Source organism: Rhodotorula toruloides (assembly GCF_000320785.1).
Source record: "Rhodotorula toruloides NP11 unplaced genomic scaffold Scaffold3, whole genome shotgun sequence".
In the NCBI taxonomy this organism is placed as follows: Eukaryota; Fungi; Basidiomycota; class Microbotryomycetes; order Sporidiobolales; family Sporidiobolaceae; genus Rhodotorula; species Rhodotorula toruloides.
In genome coordinates this window covers 714664-731539 of record NW_015622963.1, presented here as the reverse complement: position 1 = coordinate 731539, position 16876 = coordinate 714664, and the positions used below count along the sequence as shown (strand labels likewise).

Here is a 16876-nt window from a genome sequence, read left to right as displayed (position 1 = left end):
CTGCTCGGCTGGCGCGCTGACCGGAGCGCTGTGCTCGAGGCATCCGAGGGAGGAGTGCGAGCGCGCAAGCGAGGCGGGCGCCGCGAGCGACTGCTCCGGCTCGACCCGCTGAATTGACGCTGCCGATGCCGGTCGAGGGATGCTGTAGGTGATCTGAACCGGCGGCTGGAGCTGCGTTGCGTGGGCGGGAGGCGACATCGCGGCCGGCGTGAGCGACCTGAACGAGGTGACCGAGGGCGTCGGGGAGAACGCGGCGACCGTGACGGGAGCCTGTACGGTCTGCGCCTTCTGAGCCGACGACGTGCGCGAGACGACCGTGGGGGCAGGCGAGTCACCGCGCGACGAGGCGACCGACGGCGTGACCTGGCGAGGAGCGGGAGCGGGCTGGGCAGAAGTCGCAGCGGCGACGCTCCGGGCTTTGCTCGACCTCGGTGGCGTCTGCGAGTCGCTGCCGGACGAGCCCGACGTCTGCTGCTGGCTGCTGCTTCCGCCCTTGGTCCTCTTCCTCCCGGGCGCCTGTCCCGCCTTGCGCACAAAGTCGCCATTGACGAACTGGTCCTCCGTGCCGGGCTTGATAGCCCATAAGCACCCCTTACCGGGGTTGTCAGGCCCGCGCGCAGTCTTGATGAAGCACGGGTTGAGCGACAAGTTGTGCCGGATGGAGTTCTGCCACCCCGCATCGCCCTTCTTGAAGAAAGGGTACGTCTGCATGATCCAGACGTAGATATCGGCGAGCGCCATGCGCAGGTCGGGCGTCGAGAAGAGCGCTTGGCCGATCAGGGCGGCGTACGAGAACGGCGGCTTCTGCTGAGCACTCGTCGTGGGCGGGACGAAGATGGGGTACGTGTCGTTGCGGCGAGGAGCAGGGCGCTTGTTGTCGCCGCTGACGGTCGACGAGCTGTCGCTGCGAGGGCGTGCGGCGGGTCCAGGGCTCGAGCGAGAGTAGCGGGCCGGGATATACTCCGAGTGCTGCGATGAGGCGGGCGAGGAGGACGGGATGGCGCCGTACAGGAAGTCGGGAGCCGAGGCGGGGTGCGTCTGCTCGGCGGCGCTGGCAGGGAACGCATGCGGGCGCGACGCGATTGAGCCGCGCTCCGAAGCCGCAGGCGAAGAGTCGCAGAAGGACGGCGCGCGCATCGAGAGCGAGCCGTTGGACGGGCTCGGCGAAGTCGGCCCCGCATCATTCATGCTCGAGAAGGCGGTCCAACGAGCTCGCTTGACGGCCGAGTTCTCCTGCGACGAGCTGAAGATGTCGCGCGAGCGAGATGCGCCGCCGGACGAGAAAGGCGAGGCGTTGCGCCGGTATGGGCTCGAGAAGACGTCGTCGACCACCTGCGAAGACTCGAGTCAGTAAGTTTGCCGGTGAAGCGAATTCGGGCGGGACTCACGATGTCGGACGAGCGGTCCACCTGCTTCCTCGGGCTGAGCGACTTCCTCCCCGCCAGCTCATTCGCCTCGAGCTCGTCCAACTCGCTCCGCAACAATCTCGCCACATCAGGCGAGAACAGGACGCTAGATGCCGGCTTCGACGGGCGAGGACTTATGAGCGCATGCTGAGGGTAGGTCTTACGCACAGGTGAGGCGGGCGAAGCGTGCGCGAAAGTCGGAGAGGTCTTTGGCTGCTCGGGGACAGGAGGGTGGCGCTGCTCGACGGCGTTGTCGAGCATCTGCGTGGCAGCGGCTGACGAAGAGGGTTTGGGGAGGCCGGCGGTCGAAGGCGGGACCTCGACTTGCGGAACTGTCGCTTCGGGCGCAGCAGCCGCATGAGCCGGCTGACTCTGCATGAAGCGGTCCATCATGCCCCTCTGGCCCTGCACCGACGGACTCGCGTCCTGCGCGCCGGGTGTAGCCGCACCAGGCGAGCCAGCGTTCCTCGGCGTCCCTCCAACTCGCCGCGAGACGAGGGCGCTCGCGATCCCAGCCGCCGAGTCCTCCTCGCTGCTGCTGCTGCTGTCCTCTTGCGCCCACTGCCGGACCGCCGCTTCACCCGACAAGCCCTGGTCGCGCTTCTGCCGCTTCACCGAGCGAGCTACGACATCGTCGAACGCTGAGCGCGGTCGCGCACGGGTCGCAGAGGACTCGAGCTCAAAAGCTGCCTGAAGGCCGTTCGTAGTGGTCGGCGTGCGCGAGAGAGATTGTTGCCAGGGTACGGGAGCTTGGGCGGGAGAAGCGGCGAAACTGGTTGATGCGGACGCGAGGACGGGACTGACGGACGACTGGGGGTGGAGGTCGACGACGTGGTGCGAGCGCGGGTCGTGCGGGAGAGCGGGGAGGGCGATGGCTGCTGCGGCAGAGGCACCGGACGGGTCGGTGCGGAGGAAGCGCATGACCTGCTGCTTGGCCTCCTCAAACTGGTCCGGCGTGATGCCATGAGCCTGTGCGAGAGCAAGGGCGTCGACACTGTCAAGTGCGGGCTGGACGTTCGCAGACAGCGAAGCGCGAGACAACGGTGCTGGGACCGATGCCGCGAGCGCAATCGCCTCAGCCGTCTTCCTCGTCGCCCTCGACCTCGTAGGAAGCTCAAGGAGCGCCTCGTGGTCCGAGTCGGCAAAGAAAGACGAGTTGTGACCGCTTCCGATCTGGGGCGACGAGTCGAGGAGCCCGTTCGACGAGGTGCGGATGCGCACGCTGCGCCGCGGACCTTGCTTGCCGTTCCTTGTGCGGTATGACGCGTCGTGGCGGTCGGAAGGGGTCGCGATCACGTCGGTCGACGGAGACGAGGACGACGCGTCGAGGTGAGCATGGCGGTGGACGAGGGCCGGGGTAGACTGGCCGAAGGCGGAGGAAGAGGGCGGGGCGGGACTCGACAATGCTCGTGATGGCATCGCTGGTCGAATGGAAGGCCGGCAAGGAGGGTGAAGACGAGGAGAGTCGGTTTGTCGCGGAGAGTCGAGCTGTATCGCAGGCAGGTGATCAGCTCCGCCTGCCGGCCCTGCAAGACCCGCAGAGACTGTTCGGACGCACCAGGACCTCAATCACCGTCTACAGGAGCGCGTGCGAGCGGCGGAACTGCAAGGGCGACGCGCGACTCGCTTTCCGGGGCGCGACAATGACGCTGTGAGAAAGGGAACAACGAGTCAGCTCGCGTTGTCTGGCGGCTTTGAGGGCACGTCGAGGGGCACAGGAGTCTGCCAACGTACTGGAATCACCCTCTGTTCGGCGCAAACGGCAAGAAACGCGTGCGATGGAGGCGAGTCGGGGCGTGAAGGGGAACGGGGGAGGGTCGGGCTTGGAGGGCGGCGATGGCGCGGTGAGCTTGCCGCAAGTCGGTGCGTGTGTGCTCTGCGTGCACTGGCAAGCTCCTACACGGGCTGTCTCGATGACCCGCGGGTCGCGCGAGGGTGTATGGGCCGATCACAAGTGGATGAGGAGGGGGAGGCTGAGGGTCGCTCGTGCGGGTGTGGGCGCGTTTGGCGGTGGTCGGGTGCTAACAAATGGACAGCTGCGAGTCCAGTGAGCGTGTGCAGCAGTCGCCGTTGTCCAGCCGTGACGAGATGAGCGAGTTGGCAAGAGGAGAGCCTCGCCCAGCAACACGAGGACGCGACTTGGGCAAATTGCAGGTGACAGCACTCGCGCAGGACAGCACCTCTGCACACTCGCAAATCACTTTACGACTCGAATGACACGTCCAGGCGAGCTGACCCGCCCAGGAGCACGTCCAGCGAGCGAGTGAGGCGACCCCGTCACGGTGCGAACGGCGTCCTCCTTGTCCTCCCTCTGGCGCGGCTCATTCGAGGTTGCAGGACTTGCGACTGAGTGAAGACGACGCTGGACAATCCCTGGCAGACGAGCGGTCGCGTGGAGGACGGCGTAAGGACGCTGTTTCTCCTTTGTCGCCTTCGCAAAGGCCCGCTTGCTTGTCTGAGGGCGCAAGGAGCTCTGCGCACGACTTCGAACGACCGAAGTGCCTATGATACGCACAATGAAGATGATCGCAATCTTCGAACGCGATGCCACCGTCCTGAGGCGTTTCCGCGCTTGTCCTCCATGGGCCTGAGCACCTGGCGAGCCTGCGCTTGATCCCCTGCGATACCCTCCAACAGCCGCTTCAGACAAAGCGAAACGCTCCCTTTCTTCCCCTGAAGAAGGGGGAGCTTGCGACCGCTCCAGGGTTGACTTCTTCCTTCGTCCTCCTCCTCGCCTCGTTCCGCTCCTCCCACGTCCTTTTCGTCGCCGGCTGGTCCAGCACACTCTTCTTCGCACCCTCCTGGCCCTTCTCCTTCATTCGTCATCCTCTCACGCGTCGCAGGCCGACTTCATCCTATCTCACTCCTTCCCTCGCCTTGACCTCCTCAACCTTCTCCGTCACTTCTCGCCGACCTCCCCATCCCCTCCTCGTCAGCATGCCCCGCTCTGCTGCCCCTCCCAACCCAATCTTCATCCTCATCCCCACCCTCGTGCTCATCCCGCCAACTCCGCCTCCGCCAGCAACGCCCAGACTGATGAGTTCCGTCGAGGCGGACGCCGAATGCCCGACTATCAGCAAGCACGCACAGATGGTTGAGTGGCCGTTCAGTGGATTGGTGGTCGTCCAACACGTAGGCGACTCGAGCGAGATCAGCTTCGAGGTGTTCGGCTCCCTCCACGGCCCCCAATCTCGACAACCCACCAAGACTCGTCCGGCACAGGCTCAAGAAATCGTCGTCGGCAAGAGGAGCAAGTGGAGGCGGAAAAGCGACAAGCGAGCCGAGCACACGCAGCTGGTCAAGGTAGACCGGAAGATCGAGTTGGCGATGCTCGCTCTAGGGTTCTAGCGTCCTCCTCTCCTGCAAGACGGATCGGTGTGCGGCTGCAAGCCTGCCGAACGGCGAGCGTTCATTGCAAGACGAACGGCTTGAGCCAGACGTCTGCTGCTTCGAACTGGTCGGCGAGGTCGGGTGCGATGGACGGTCCGGCTGTCGGCTGGCGGAGCGAGCGGACTGCGAGCATGATCTGTGCGACCATAAAGAATAGCCTGCATCAGCCTCGCGCAAGCGGAAAGCAGGAGTAGTGAGAGGCAAATCGAGACGCACCAAGTTCCAGAAGCGGAAACCGCGCTCGAGTTCGGCGCGGACGCTCTTGACGTTCGTGAAGGCGCCCTGCAACAACCCAAGGACTTCCTCCTTCGCCGCGCGGACCTTCTCCTTCTCCTCAGCTGACAACGCTCCCTCCCCTCCGTCCTTGACCAACGACCGCTGGACCATCTCGAGCCCGCCCGCCATGCTCGTGAACGCGTCCCCGTACGCCTTGAACAAGATGCCCATGCCCGTGTTCGTGTCGGTTTGGAACGGCAACGAGAAAGCAACGCCGAGGTAGTCGTTGTACGACCGCTGGGCGTCCGAGCGGAGGAGAAAGTTGACGGCGACGGCTTCGATGAGCGTGCGCATCGAGCGGGAGGTGGCGCGGATGAAGGAGTTGAAGACGAGGAGCTCGCGCGACAAGGGCCCGTTCCAGGCGCCGGGCTGCGAAGAGTGCGAACGATCAGCGAAGCGGGGGACATCAGAGCAGAAGGAAAGCAACGCACGGTGAAGACGAGCGGAACGATACTCAGTACCCGCATCACGAGCAGCATACTCCGCTTGTCCGCCTCGGTCCCGCCGAGGTTCGGACCGCCCGAGTATGGCCGCGTCCCGATGCGGCCGTTGTGCAGGACGTTGGCGCGCAGGAGCTCCATAGCGAGGAAGAGCGGCTCTTGGAACTTGTCGTTGACCTTTGAGTTCTTCATCGCGAGGTGGAGCGCAGCCGCGTGAGGGGTGTGCTGATGCGCCGAGGTGAGGAAGCTGCGCAGACGATGGGTCAGCAAGGTCCGTAGGCAAACAACCTGCTGTCCACTCACGATCGCAGCTCGAGGAAGCGCCAGAGCGTATTGGCGACGATCTCGTCCTTCTTGTCGAGCGGCTGCGAACAATCTCTTGTCAGTAGTGGTCGATTTGCTTCGGCTCGAATTTCGCTCACTCGGTCCGCGTTCTTCGGCACAATTGTCCGCTGCGCCAGACTGGCCGTGCTCGTGCCGCCGAGGCACAGGCAAAGGTCGATGGTCGAGGACTGCGGGTTAAGGCTCGTCAGCGAGCGCGTTCAAGACGAAAGAAATCCGCACGCACAGCCTGTCTCCGCAGCTCGTCCTCGATGTGCCGCGCACCGACGTTCCACTTCGACACGCTCTCGACAAATGCCTGGGTATGCGGCGCAGCGTGCGGGATGACCGTTTCTGCGCCGGGCTGGAAGTAGTACACGGCCGAGACGGGCTTCTTGCTCCACAGCGGGTTGAGGACGTTGCTGACGAGGGCGAGCGAGACGCATCGCGGCGACTGCGGCAGCTCGTTGAGCGACTTGATGTACCGCTCGTACTCGAGCGTGCTGCCGCAGAGAGGCGTCTGCTCGATGACCTGGCCTGTCGCGAGAGGGGAGATGACCTGTGGGGCGACGAGGCCGCGGAAGATCTGGTAGTACACCTCTTCGGGGAAGTGCGAGGAGAAGATTTCGCCGAGGTCGACGGGAATGTCTGCAGAGGTGTAGATTTGAGGAGACTGGTGCTGGTGAGAGTTGGGGCCGATAGGTGCCGCTGGAGGAGTAATGAGCGGGAGAGGGAGGACGCGCCCTTCGTGGGCGACGAGGACGAGGGAGAACTTGATCATGGCGCGTGAGCGGGCAAAGGTGTCGGCGTAGTTGGACTGGTAGACGGGGCCGAAGTTCTGGTGTGCGAGGACAGCGTTCACGCCTGAGCCACGCTGCTTGATCGCTTCGACGACCGAGCGAAGGTGGAAGCCCTGAGGGTCGATGGCGGGGAAGGTAGGTGAGCCGTCGAAGCCGGCGAGGACGCAGAGGTCGAGGAACTGGTCCGAGGTGAGGCTCATAGAGTCGAGAAGGGCAGCTTTCGAGGCGAAGGAGATGGTCTGGCGGTCGAAGTCGATGTCGAGGATGATGCGGTCGAGTCCGTCGAACATGAACAGCTCGTTCGCTCCGTAGATCGAGTGGACGTAGGCTCGCTCATGGCGTTCGAGGTAGGCGAGTTGGGCCCAGGCGAGGTAAGGCGCGACGACAAACTCGGTTGTGCGCTGCTTGAACTGGCGCAGGACGAGACGGAAGACATCTTGCGGCGAGATCGAGCTCGACGAGCCGAAGTCTGTCTGCGCCTGCGGCAAGCGACCGTGCTCGTAGTGCTCCCACGCCTGCCCTCGCCGCCAGCTGCGCTCGTCGTTCGGAGAAGGTCGCTCGCGGTCGAGAGGGTTGATGCCGTTGAAGACAATGACCGGCTTGATTCCGAGCGACTGCAGCGTGTGCATGTTGCCCTCGATCTGTTGACGTCGATGCGATGCCAAAAGAGTCAGTCCCGCTCTTCACATGCCTTGAACCCGTCCTTCGGATGACCCGTCGTCGAACAACCTCGTCCTGGACGCCAGACTCACCTCCGTCGCCAGCGTCAAAGGCAGTCCGCCAATCGCAGCAGTGAAAGCATCATGCTTGTCGAGCGGTTCGCGCAGGCTGAGCAGTTTGCGGAGATAGTGATGGGCGTCAATGCCTAGTCGAGTGCCGGCGAGCGCCTGGAGCGGGCACTCCTTGACGAGACCGCGCTGCGACCGAGGTTGCGGTACTGTCAGCTCCAATGATTCTCGTGAGAGCGCTTGAACGAGCCACGCACCTCTGCGAGCCAGACTGCATCGAGCGGAGTCGCGAGGCGGGGGAACGGGGTGTCAGCGGTGTGAACGGTGCGGTGGTTGCCTGCGAGGCGTGCCCGCGGTAGGAGACGCGTCGAGACTCACCATCGAGCCCGCGGACAGGCATCTTGCACGAGTGAAGCGAGGTGGAGCGGGGCAACAACGGACGGGACCCTCTCCAAGAGAGCGGTTCGCGACGATGACACGTTTGGCACGCTCTGATGGACGATTGTGACAGTGGGTTGCAGCGAGATGGCCATCTTGATTCACCTAAGCAACACAGACAACGAGGCGACGGAGACGGCGGGGTATCCAGCGTATCCAACACGAGGAGAGAGAGGGCAAACGAGGGTGGGAGCGGCGGACGAGGGGCGATATGGGTATGGACGGCGGGGAACCGAATGCTGCTGCTGGCTGGCGTAACGGGAGGAGCCTTTTGCGCGAGAGAGAACGAAAAGATGCGAGTGCGGGCGGCGAGGCGTGTATGTCTAGTCGCGAACGAGAGCCGAGGGCGGTGGCGGCTTGTTGTGGCCGCCCTTGAGGAAGAAACGGAAACCTTCGTAAGAGAGCCCTGTAGATCAAGCGTGTCAGTGGAGTTGAGCGAGAGAAGCGGGAAGGGACGCACAGCACAACGCGTTGCTGGGCATGTTCGTCAACACTCGGGGCGTCATGCCCCTCGCGAACCCTCCGAGACCTTGCCGCTGGTAGATAATCCGGAACGCGTCGCCCATCCCGCGCGCATTGCGTATTTGCTTGTCGTCCGACAACCCTCGTGTCTGCAGGAGCGTCTTGCACACGTCCAGCGGCGTTGTTACGGCTGCCGCGACTGCTCCTGCGATACCGCCCGCGGTAACGTGGGTGATGGGAGAGTAGGTATTGGCGGGGTTCAGCTTGTCCCTACGAGAGTCTAGGCGTCAGCGGGCAAAGCAGGGGGAGAGACGTTCGAGGTCGACGCACTTGATGAACTCGTACGAAGAGAACTGAACGGCGGTGAAGGGGACGGTCATAGTGAGCGTGGTAGGGTAGGAGACGTAGAATGCGGCGAGTCCTTCGGTCTTGTAGACTGTCCGGAAGGTGTCGGCGACAGTACGGAAGTTCGAGCCGTGCGCCTGCATCCGTTGCTTAACAACTGCGGAGGGGGGGATTAGCTGCGTACTGCAAAAGCGCAGGGAAGGCACGCACCATCGAACGGATTCATCAACGCATCCGAGGTTATCGTCGCAACCGCTCCCGCTCCCGCCGTCGCCAGAAACGAGTACCCTCCCTCGTTTCCGCCCGCCATATCCTTCGCCAGCTCGTACATGCCGAAGTAGACGGCATGTGCGGGTCCTGCGCCCAAGATGACGGACGCGACACCCCGCCACATCCGCTTTGTGCCTTCGGTCGTCGAGATCCGCGTGAAGGCGTCCGACATCGAAGCGTAGGCGGCTGAGGGAGAAGTGCTCAGCACCTGCATGCGGGTCTGTCGGCAGAGACAGCATTAGCACGACGACAAGGCGGAAACGGGGATGTGAGGAAGACGGACCTTGATCATGTCAACGGGAAACATGGCCGCATGTTCCGCGATGCCCGCGAGCGAGCCCGCAAGCATGTTTATGGCGAGAGAGTCGGTGCTGAGACCCTCGTAGTCGACTTCCTCAATGACCTCCATGCTATCGAACAAGGCGACGAGTAGGGAGGAGAGGGCGGCAATATGGAGATGCTGGGCTGACGGCGCGGGTTGGGGGGAGTCTCAAGAGTGCTAGAGCTGCACAGGAGGCGCGAGAAGGCTGGGCTGCGTAGGGAATGCGAGTCGGAGTCGGTGATGGACCGCTGCGTCGGGAGGCGAGGGCGGACCTGCGAGAGCGGCGAGGCAGAGTCAGTACCGCAGGGTGGCTTGAAAGGAGTCCCTTGGTCCCTCCGCGAGCAGCACTTCCCCCCTGCGCACCCCTCTAGCGCCAACGCAGCCCCTCCTACATGCGCGAAAATGCGAGGGATGCGTCTGCCACCCATCGCCGCCTTCCGGTACATCCTGAACGCGCTGGAACTCCTTGTCTCGAGCTCCTGGACCATTCTGCGGCGTGACCAACCGTATCGCAGGCGGGGACGGGTCGAGCGTCTGGCGGCGTCGAGGTCGAGCGGAGGGGATGTAGATCAAGCCGCAACGAGCGCAGACTCACGGTGCGAGCGGGTCAAGGCACACTCTAGCAAGCACGCGATCCGACGAGCTCAACAAGCAGGCCCAGCAGCGAGAGGGAAACGAGGAAAGTGACAGACAAGTGTCCGGGCAAGAGAACGAGCCGACTCGGAGACTTGTTCTAATCCCTCGACTTGCTACGATGTTGATCTCGCCACAAAGAGGCGTACAAACGACGTCTCTCATGGACGAAGGGAAGCGGGGCGAGATGATGTTGGTATAACAGGCGCTTCTAGGAGGGGCGCCGACAAGAGCGGACGCAGTCCGACGTGTGTGCGGGAGACAAGAATGACGAGGCAGAGACGGCGATGCGACGAGAGCGGGCGTGGCGAGATAGAGATGCGAGTGCCGAAAGAAGTGGCCGAAAACGCGAGGGAGAGGCCGGAATCGGAGTGTTGCGGGCTTACAACCCGAGCTCCTTTTGCTTGGCAGCGACCTCGTTGTGCAGGAGGATGCTACGAAGATTGTCAGTGTCAGCATAGGCGCCGTGAAAATCTGCGAGCGAACGGATCGAGGCAAGACGCACTCCTCCTGCTCCCAGGGGTCTACGCGAGCGTGATGAAGGGTGAGTACGGGCTGCTGAGTTAATAGGAGCGGTGAATAAGACGCACAGTCCACCCAGACATCAGGGATGTCGTCGCCAGCGAAGTATGCGACGTCGTCGGGGATCGAGGCGCGCTTCTCCTTCAGCTTGTTGTGGACTGCGTGCGCGATTCGTTCAATGGTCAGCCAACATAAGCTTGTCATGCGAAACTGCCTGACAACGCACCGACGAAGATGGCGAGCTTGGTGGGCGGGAAGTCGGCCTTCTTGTCCTCGGGCAGCTTGTCAAACTGCGCCTGGATGTCCTTCTTCAGCTCAGCGACGGCGTAGCCGAGGGTCGTCCGGGAGTCGTCGACCTCGTCCTGCAGGTGAGAGTAGTGTAAGTCGCCAAAGAAAGGAGAGTCGATCGACTCGAGCCAGAGAGACGGGAAAACGCACAACGATGAGAATCCGCCTGCCGACCAAAGGCCTGTTTCCGAGCGTCGAGAAGTCCAGCCACTGCGTCCGGATGACCTCCTTTCCAAGCTTCTCCTCCTGCGCCAAACCAGCCGTGCCGTCAACCTCGCCGACCTCCTCGTACAGCGAGAGACCGATAGCCTGGATGGGGATGTTGCGACGCTTGCCGTCGGCGCCCGAGACGCGCTTCAGGAAGGTGCGGAGAACGCGAGCGGGGAAGAAGCTGGACGATTGAGGGCGTCAGGAAGTGCTTCGTCGAGCGGTCGAGAGACAGCATGTCACTCACCCTCCGCCTCCAATTGCGCTAGCAGCGAGCCGAGACAGCAAGTTAGCATCATACGACCTTTGTCGAGCACCGGAGCAAGCGGGAAACGCACACCATGATGTCGGGGCTGTCGGGAAGTACATTCACGGGAGGTCAGCATGTCTCCTCCGCGTTCCTTTCGTTGCCGCCGCGAGCCCGCAGCTTTCCTCATAGGACAAGAGAACTCTCGACGCACTCGAACTCGCTCTTGATCCGCTCCGCCGTCTTTCCAATCGTGACATGCATCTCCTCGTACGTAATCCTCTTGTGACCATCGTGGACGTTGGGCAAGGTGGCGGGTCCTCCCATCGTGTCGTCTAGCTGTTCAGGTGGGCGGAAGAGGGTGTTGCGGGGTGTTCGCGGACGGGATGGTCGTGCGGAGAGCGAGTGAAGTAGTAGGCTCGCAAGACGGCGGCGGGAGCTGCGGGAAAGGTGGGGCTGGCGAGGATGCTAGCTAGGCGGTCTGTTCGAGCACTCGAGGTGGTTCTAGCCGTAGCAGAGCGAGGTGCGACGACGAGGTTCTGGTGCAAGCTCAGCGGAAGCTCCTCTGACAGAGGATGCTCACCGCTCTACCGTCTGGCGGGCTGGCGCGATGTTCGGTGGACTACTTGTATCGCGAAACGTACTCTACTGACGTTACAATCTGAAGGAGCGCGAATTGAGCGAGGTTTCGCTGGGAGATGAGAGCGAACTGGCGACGGCGCGCTCATGGGACGCTCTGCTTCGTGCTGCTCGACGAGAACGACGCAGAAAGTACGCCGGCGACTCCGCCACATCGAACTGTTCGACTTCTTCCCGCCGACGCCCGCCTCAACCGACGACGTCTCTGCCCTTGCCGCTCCCATTGCTTGCTAGACCTCTTGGAGAATCCAACAACCACTACCAGCGCATCTGAACCAGTCTCGCCCCGCCCATCTGTCCGTCGCAGTCCTGCGCACCCGCCTCCTCCTCCTCATCGCTTTCGAAGATCACCACTGAGCACGGCAGGAAGGCCCACGCGAGGGCGGTCAATGACTGCACAGGCCGATCCGACGACCCGCCATGCAGCCGTACCAGCCGGTCACGCCAGCGCCAGCTCGCACGGAGCGTCGACCTCGGGTCCTGTGGGGAGAAGCGCTGGACAGACGGAACTCGACTTTGAGGACGGCCCGCTGTACCGTGCACACCTCGCCTCACACGAGCGACGAGCGAAAAACCTTCGCGCGGCGCTCAAGAAGTTGCAGAAGTCGCTCGACGCCTCGCTCGCCGCGCTCGAGGCTAACGCGAATGCGCAGCGTTCGGTCGACGAGGCACTCGAGGAGCTCTCGGCGGGTAGTATGACGAGCCAGAGTGATACGCTGGGCGGGTTGTACGAGCGGGAGCTCATGGCATCCAGGGCAAAGACTCGGGACAACGTCAAGAAGGAGTTGGATCGCGGGAGGGAGATGAGCGAGCGGGTCAAAGGCGCTGTCGAGCGCATCAAGGCTCTAGAGGAGCGGAAAAGGGGCTTTGAGGTGGATGCGAAGCGGTACTACGACGACTTGGCCAAGGTGCGTTCCCTCCCCCTTTCAGGTTGCTCCTTTTGCTCATCTTCTTTACGCAGTATCTCTCCCGCGGTGACTCCGACACCGCGAAGATCGCATCGCTCGATGCCAAGCAAGCCGAGCGTGCAGCTACCTTTCGACAACTCCGCATCGACTACTTCTCCTTCGTCGAGGGTCTCGTCGAAAGCGAGGAACGCGCGGTAGCGACGTGGTTGCGGACGTGGGCGAGTGTTCGAGAAGCGCAGGTGCCGAACGAAGATGGGAGGGAGGCGAGCCTCAGGGCGCTGGAAGGGCGGAAGGCGTCGAACGGCTACTCGCCAGGTCTAGGCGACCTCCCCGACTACCTCGTTGACGCCATCTCCTCACCGTCGTCGAATGGAGCGGAATTGCGGAGCGACGACGGCCATTCAGCCGCGCCTACTTCGCTACACTCGGCGATCAGCCGTATCACCACGCCCGGCGAGACAACCTTGTCTCCGCCAATACCGACTTCGCCTACTCAAGACGATCCGCGACGACGTCGTAGAACCTCTATGCCCTTCGGCATGGGCGGAGCGAAGGGCAAGGACGAGAAGGACGGAGACCGCAAGCGAGATCGGCTGAAGGAGTTCTTCAAGTCGGCGCAGCAGTCAATCACTTCGGCGTTGCCAGCGTCAGCATCGTCGGCGCACCTCGCTCTCGACGCATTGCCTCGCCTCTCGCAACCCCCCTCTCCACTGCCAACTTCCGCAACCTCGCCAACAGCGCCGAGCGGTCCTCAGCACGCACCAATCGCCTCCCAACTCGCCCCCGCTCTCTCGCTTGTTCCCCCGCCTGCGCTGTCCCGCCCGAGCGGCTCGCAGCCCCGTCGTAAAGAGGGCTTCCTCTTCGCGACCGAGACTGGGCAGAAACATACGCAGTCGGGCGATGGCGGACGACCGTACCAGCGCTTCTGGGTCGTGCTTGGCGAAGGCCAGCTCACCGAGTACGACAAGTGGACGGATGCGATGCAGGTGCACGGCTCACCGATCAACCTCCGTTACGCGACGGCGAGGATCAGCAAGCAGGCGGGCGAACGAAGGTTCGCCTTCGAGGTCCTGACGCCCGAGCTGAGGCGAGTGTACCAGGCGTCGAGCGAGCAGGAGTGCCGGGACTGGGTCGAGGCGATACAGCGGAGCGTCGAGGCGTTACTGAACGGGTGAGTCTACTTGTGCTCTCGAGCCTGCGCCTCGCTGACCGTCTTCGCTCGCAGCACCTCGTCCGTCCGCAACTTCGACGCCTCGCGGCTGCAAGGCATGTCGAAGTCGCCGACGCTTCAGGACGTGCACGGCTTCGCCGAACCGCCTTCATCGCCCAAGTCTCGCTTCCCCGCGCTCATCTCGCGGCGAGCCTCGCTCGGCCATCACCGCAAGTCGTCACACGGATTGAGCAAGAAGGACAAGCGGCGGAGTCAGCAGTCACCGCCTATACCGTCACTCACCATCGGCGCGCCCGTCGACCGATCCTTTTTCGATGCCTCGTCGCGGAGAGGCCTGTTCGCCTTCTCCGAGAACGATGCGGACGAGCCTCCCCCGCGCCTGTCGCTCAGCAACTCTCGTCCCGGCTTGAACGGTCTCGGAATCCCTTTCCCTTCGTTCGGCAGCAGCGCGCAAGCATCCAAGTCGTCGCCCGAACTGCCGCTTCAGCCCAATCTTCGGATCCTCTCGTCCGGCAGCCGCTCGATCCCTTCCTCTTCGGCAGCAGAAGACGACGAGGACGACTCGGCGTCAATGTTGTCGGCTCAGGACCGCGCCATCTCGGATGCCGTGCGCGGCTGGGCAGCTTCCGAGCCTGGTTCGCAGTCGCTTCGCTCGTCGACGCGCTCGGTCGACGATGCAAAGTACCGGAACGCTCAGCGTGTCGCTGCACTCGCTGAAGAAGCCGGCAACAATCTCTGCGCCGACTGCAGGGCACCGGAGCCAAAGTGGGCGAGCTGGAACCTGGGCATCACGCTCTGCATCAGGTGCGTTGATCCAGTCCCAGACCGTTGCACCAGGACTCAACCCGTCTCGACAGGTGCTCGGGCGTCCATCGCAGCCTCGGCACGCACATCTCGAAGGTCCGGTCGATCGAGCTAGACGGTGCGTCTCTTTGTTCAGCTGCCTACTCACATCTTGCTGACCTGTTCGCTCCATCTGGCAGACTGGAGCGACGAGCAGCTCGCTCCGCTTACGGAGATCGGCAACGTTCGCTCGAACGAGTTCTACGAGGCCAAGCTGCCGGCTGGCACGACCGCCGCTCTCGCAGATTCGTACGTAGTCTTTAAGGCAAGCTCACAATGCCGAGTCTCGCTGACAGTACCCGCGCAGAACAATCGCCTCCTTTATCCGGGAGAAATATGTCGACAAGCGCTGGGCATCCGCGTCACCGCCCTCGAACGCTCGCGTCTCGCCCTAATCCGCCCCGCCACGATCTGTTCCGCCTATCTATCATACCCACGGCCAGCCGCCTGATCCGTCTCGCGCCGGCTCAGCTCGACAGACACTAGTCGATACCCGCCCCTCCACCGCACTAATCAGCCCTTACCCGCTTCGTCTTGAGTACCCACCGTCATGCTCCTCTACCGACTGTTGGTCTCTGGTCCTGCAATCCTCGCGCAATCGCAGAATGTCAATCGCTCGAATCTTGGAGGTCTCTCTAAGCGAGAAGCCGTGACCGCTCCGTCCGAGAAACGCTGCTGCGTATGTCGAGCGCCAAGTAGTAAAACCTGTCTCGCGCGCCTGAAAAGCTCGCCGTTGACGACTTTGTGTTATCCCGCTCTTCCGCGCAACTTGGTCTCTCTCGCACACCGCACATCTCCTCGCTTCCTGCCGTGCTAAAGCTTTACGCATTTGGCTTTCCGTGAAGCTCTCCAGCGACTCGCGCACTGCCTGCGCGCGCCTCGGCAGCCAGGTCGACCGCCCTCTCGCCTCCTCGTTCCGCAAGACAGCCGACTCAGACGCAATGGCTCGGACGGCGCTCTCGCTGATTCCCTCGCCTGATCCGGACACTTTCACCGAGCTCCTCGTCAACGACCTGCACGTCCCGCTCGACTCGACAGCCTCGATGCGAAGGTGGCTTCCAGGACATCTCTGGACGCTCGCGCACGAGTGGCTGAACGCGATGGAGTGAGTTGACTCTTCGAGAAGCGTTGCGCGTATCCGCTGATGTCCCTCCGAAGGTCCCGCAGCGAGCGGGAAGGAATTGTCCCGCCGCCCATTCCTCCCTTGCCTGGACTGCCTCGCCGCCTTGCGCCAATCCCAGGCGTTCTGCCTGTTCCTGCGAGTCCCGAACCCTCTGACTTTCTTCCCGACGCCGAAACCGACCTCGCGCAAGCAGCTGGTAGTCCGGCCGCTGAAGAGGGCTGCGACGACGTCCAGGTTGCTCACGGTGCTAGCGAAGACCAGCCGCTGCCGAGCTCTCTCTCTCAAGCTCAGCCTCTCACACGAGCTGAACGCCTGGAGCGCAGACTTCAGCAGAAGGAGAAGCAGCAGCTAGAGCAAAGGCGACGGTTGGACGGCTCCGGCTCGAAGGACACGCAGTCGCCTTGGACTACTCCCCTCGCAGTGCGGCCTCTTGCGCGTTCAGCGGCTTCGGGCATGCGGCATGAGCGATGCGGGTCACCACGCAGGAAGTCCGCCCTCGCCTCCGAGCTCATCGCAGGAATTGCGCCGCCTTCGTCTCGCTATCGGGCGCCGCTTAACGAGCGAAACGGATCAGCCATCTTGCAGGATTTGTTCCAGGTCGGAACGCTGCGCTTCGCTCCACCGAAGGAAGTCGCGACGTCTTCGAACTTGCCGAGCATTCAAGTCGTCCCGCCCACCTCGCCTCAGCCACCGACGTCGGCGCCGCTTTCCCCCCAGCAAATTGATCCGCTCACTCCAGACGACCTCTCGAGGTCGCCCGCCCGGCGGCCACTGAAGCGAGTCAAGGTGAACCAGCTGGGCGAACCGGTCAAAAGGTGCGTTCGCGGTGCTGCGGTCTACGTCCACTCAGCGAGTCTAACAGCCTTCCCTCGGACACACTCACAGGCGCCTTCACATCGAGCCGGACGACGCGTTCATCCTGCCCTTCCAGTTCCCGGCGAACTCGTAGACGACGTCTCCAACGCCTTTTCAGTTATCCCCCTCACGCAATCGATAGCTTTGCCATCGCCTACTCTGCTATCAGTTCTAGCAACCATCCCTGCGTGCGCTGTAAGGGAAAGCCGTCTCGCAAGAGAGCCTCGACCTTCCTAACTGGA

General features: G+C 63.0%; 7 protein-coding genes across 7 annotated transcripts in view; 3 read left to right on the top strand and 4 right to left on the bottom strand.

Moving 5' to 3' along the window:
* The window catches only part of RHTO_04850 (forkhead box protein I), a gene marked incomplete at both ends in the record, with an annotated part of 3862 nt that extends 1037 nt beyond the window's left edge, over positions 1 to 2825 (bottom strand). Inside the window, 2 exons of the mRNA XM_016418514.1 lie at positions 22 to 1332; positions 1389 to 2825. Coding sequence (XP_016275790.1) covers positions 22 to 1332; positions 1389 to 2825 — 2748 coding nt within the window. The remainder of the gene's footprint in view (positions 1 to 21; positions 1333 to 1388) is intronic.
* Positions 2826 to 4343: 1518 nt separating this feature from the next.
* Positions 4344 to 4754, top strand: RHTO_04849 (uncharacterized protein; the record flags this gene model as incomplete). Its single annotated transcript, XM_016418513.1, has 1 exon — positions 4344 to 4754. The coding sequence occupies one exon, from the start codon at positions 4344 to 4346 to the stop codon at positions 4752 to 4754; it is 411 nt and encodes a 136-aa protein (XP_016275789.1).
* A 61-nt stretch (positions 4755 to 4815) lies between these two features.
* Positions 4816 to 7761, bottom strand: RHTO_04848 (XPG I-region protein; the record flags this gene model as incomplete). The annotated part of the gene is made up of 9 exons (XM_016418512.1): positions 4816 to 4932; positions 5013 to 5441; positions 5504 to 5759; positions 5816 to 5877; positions 5935 to 6024; positions 6081 to 7274; positions 7386 to 7550; positions 7619 to 7632; positions 7740 to 7761. The coding sequence occupies 9 exons, from the start codon at positions 7759 to 7761 to the stop codon at positions 4816 to 4818; spliced, it is 2349 nt and encodes a 782-aa protein (XP_016275788.1).
* Positions 7762 to 8122: 361 nt separating this feature from the next.
* RHTO_04847 (mitochondrial RNA splicing protein) lies at positions 8123 to 9285 on the bottom strand (the record flags this gene model as incomplete). The annotated part of the gene is made up of 5 exons (XM_016418511.1): positions 8123 to 8205; positions 8260 to 8531; positions 8592 to 8763; positions 8817 to 9096; positions 9160 to 9285. 5 exons carry the CDS (start codon positions 9283 to 9285, stop codon positions 8123 to 8125), a joined length of 933 nt encoding a protein of 310 aa, XP_016275787.1.
* Positions 9286 to 10213: 928 nt separating this feature from the next.
* On the bottom strand, positions 10214 to 11422 carry RHTO_04846 (xanthine phosphoribosyltransferase; the record flags this gene model as incomplete). Its single annotated transcript, XM_016418510.1, has 8 exons — positions 10214 to 10265; positions 10337 to 10355; positions 10422 to 10511; positions 10580 to 10715; positions 10792 to 11032; positions 11096 to 11113; positions 11187 to 11201; positions 11310 to 11422. The coding sequence occupies 8 exons, from the start codon at positions 11420 to 11422 to the stop codon at positions 10214 to 10216; spliced, it is 684 nt and encodes a 227-aa protein (XP_016275786.1).
* Positions 11423 to 12123: 701 nt separating this feature from the next.
* RHTO_04845 (Arf GTPase activating protein) lies at positions 12124 to 15051 on the top strand (the record flags this gene model as incomplete). The annotated part of the gene is made up of 6 exons (XM_016418509.1): positions 12124 to 12642; positions 12696 to 13813; positions 13868 to 14617; positions 14692 to 14735; positions 14797 to 14905; positions 14964 to 15051. 6 exons carry the CDS (start codon positions 12124 to 12126, stop codon positions 15049 to 15051), a joined length of 2628 nt encoding a protein of 875 aa, XP_016275785.1.
* A 546-nt stretch (positions 15052 to 15597) lies between these two features.
* On the top strand, positions 15598 to 16728 carry RHTO_04844 (uncharacterized protein; the record flags this gene model as incomplete). The annotated part of the gene is made up of 3 exons (XM_016418508.1): positions 15598 to 15761; positions 15824 to 16594; positions 16665 to 16728. The coding sequence occupies 3 exons, from the start codon at positions 15598 to 15600 to the stop codon at positions 16726 to 16728; spliced, it is 999 nt and encodes a 332-aa protein (XP_016275784.1).
* Between the last annotated feature and the right edge of the window lie 148 nt (positions 16729 to 16876).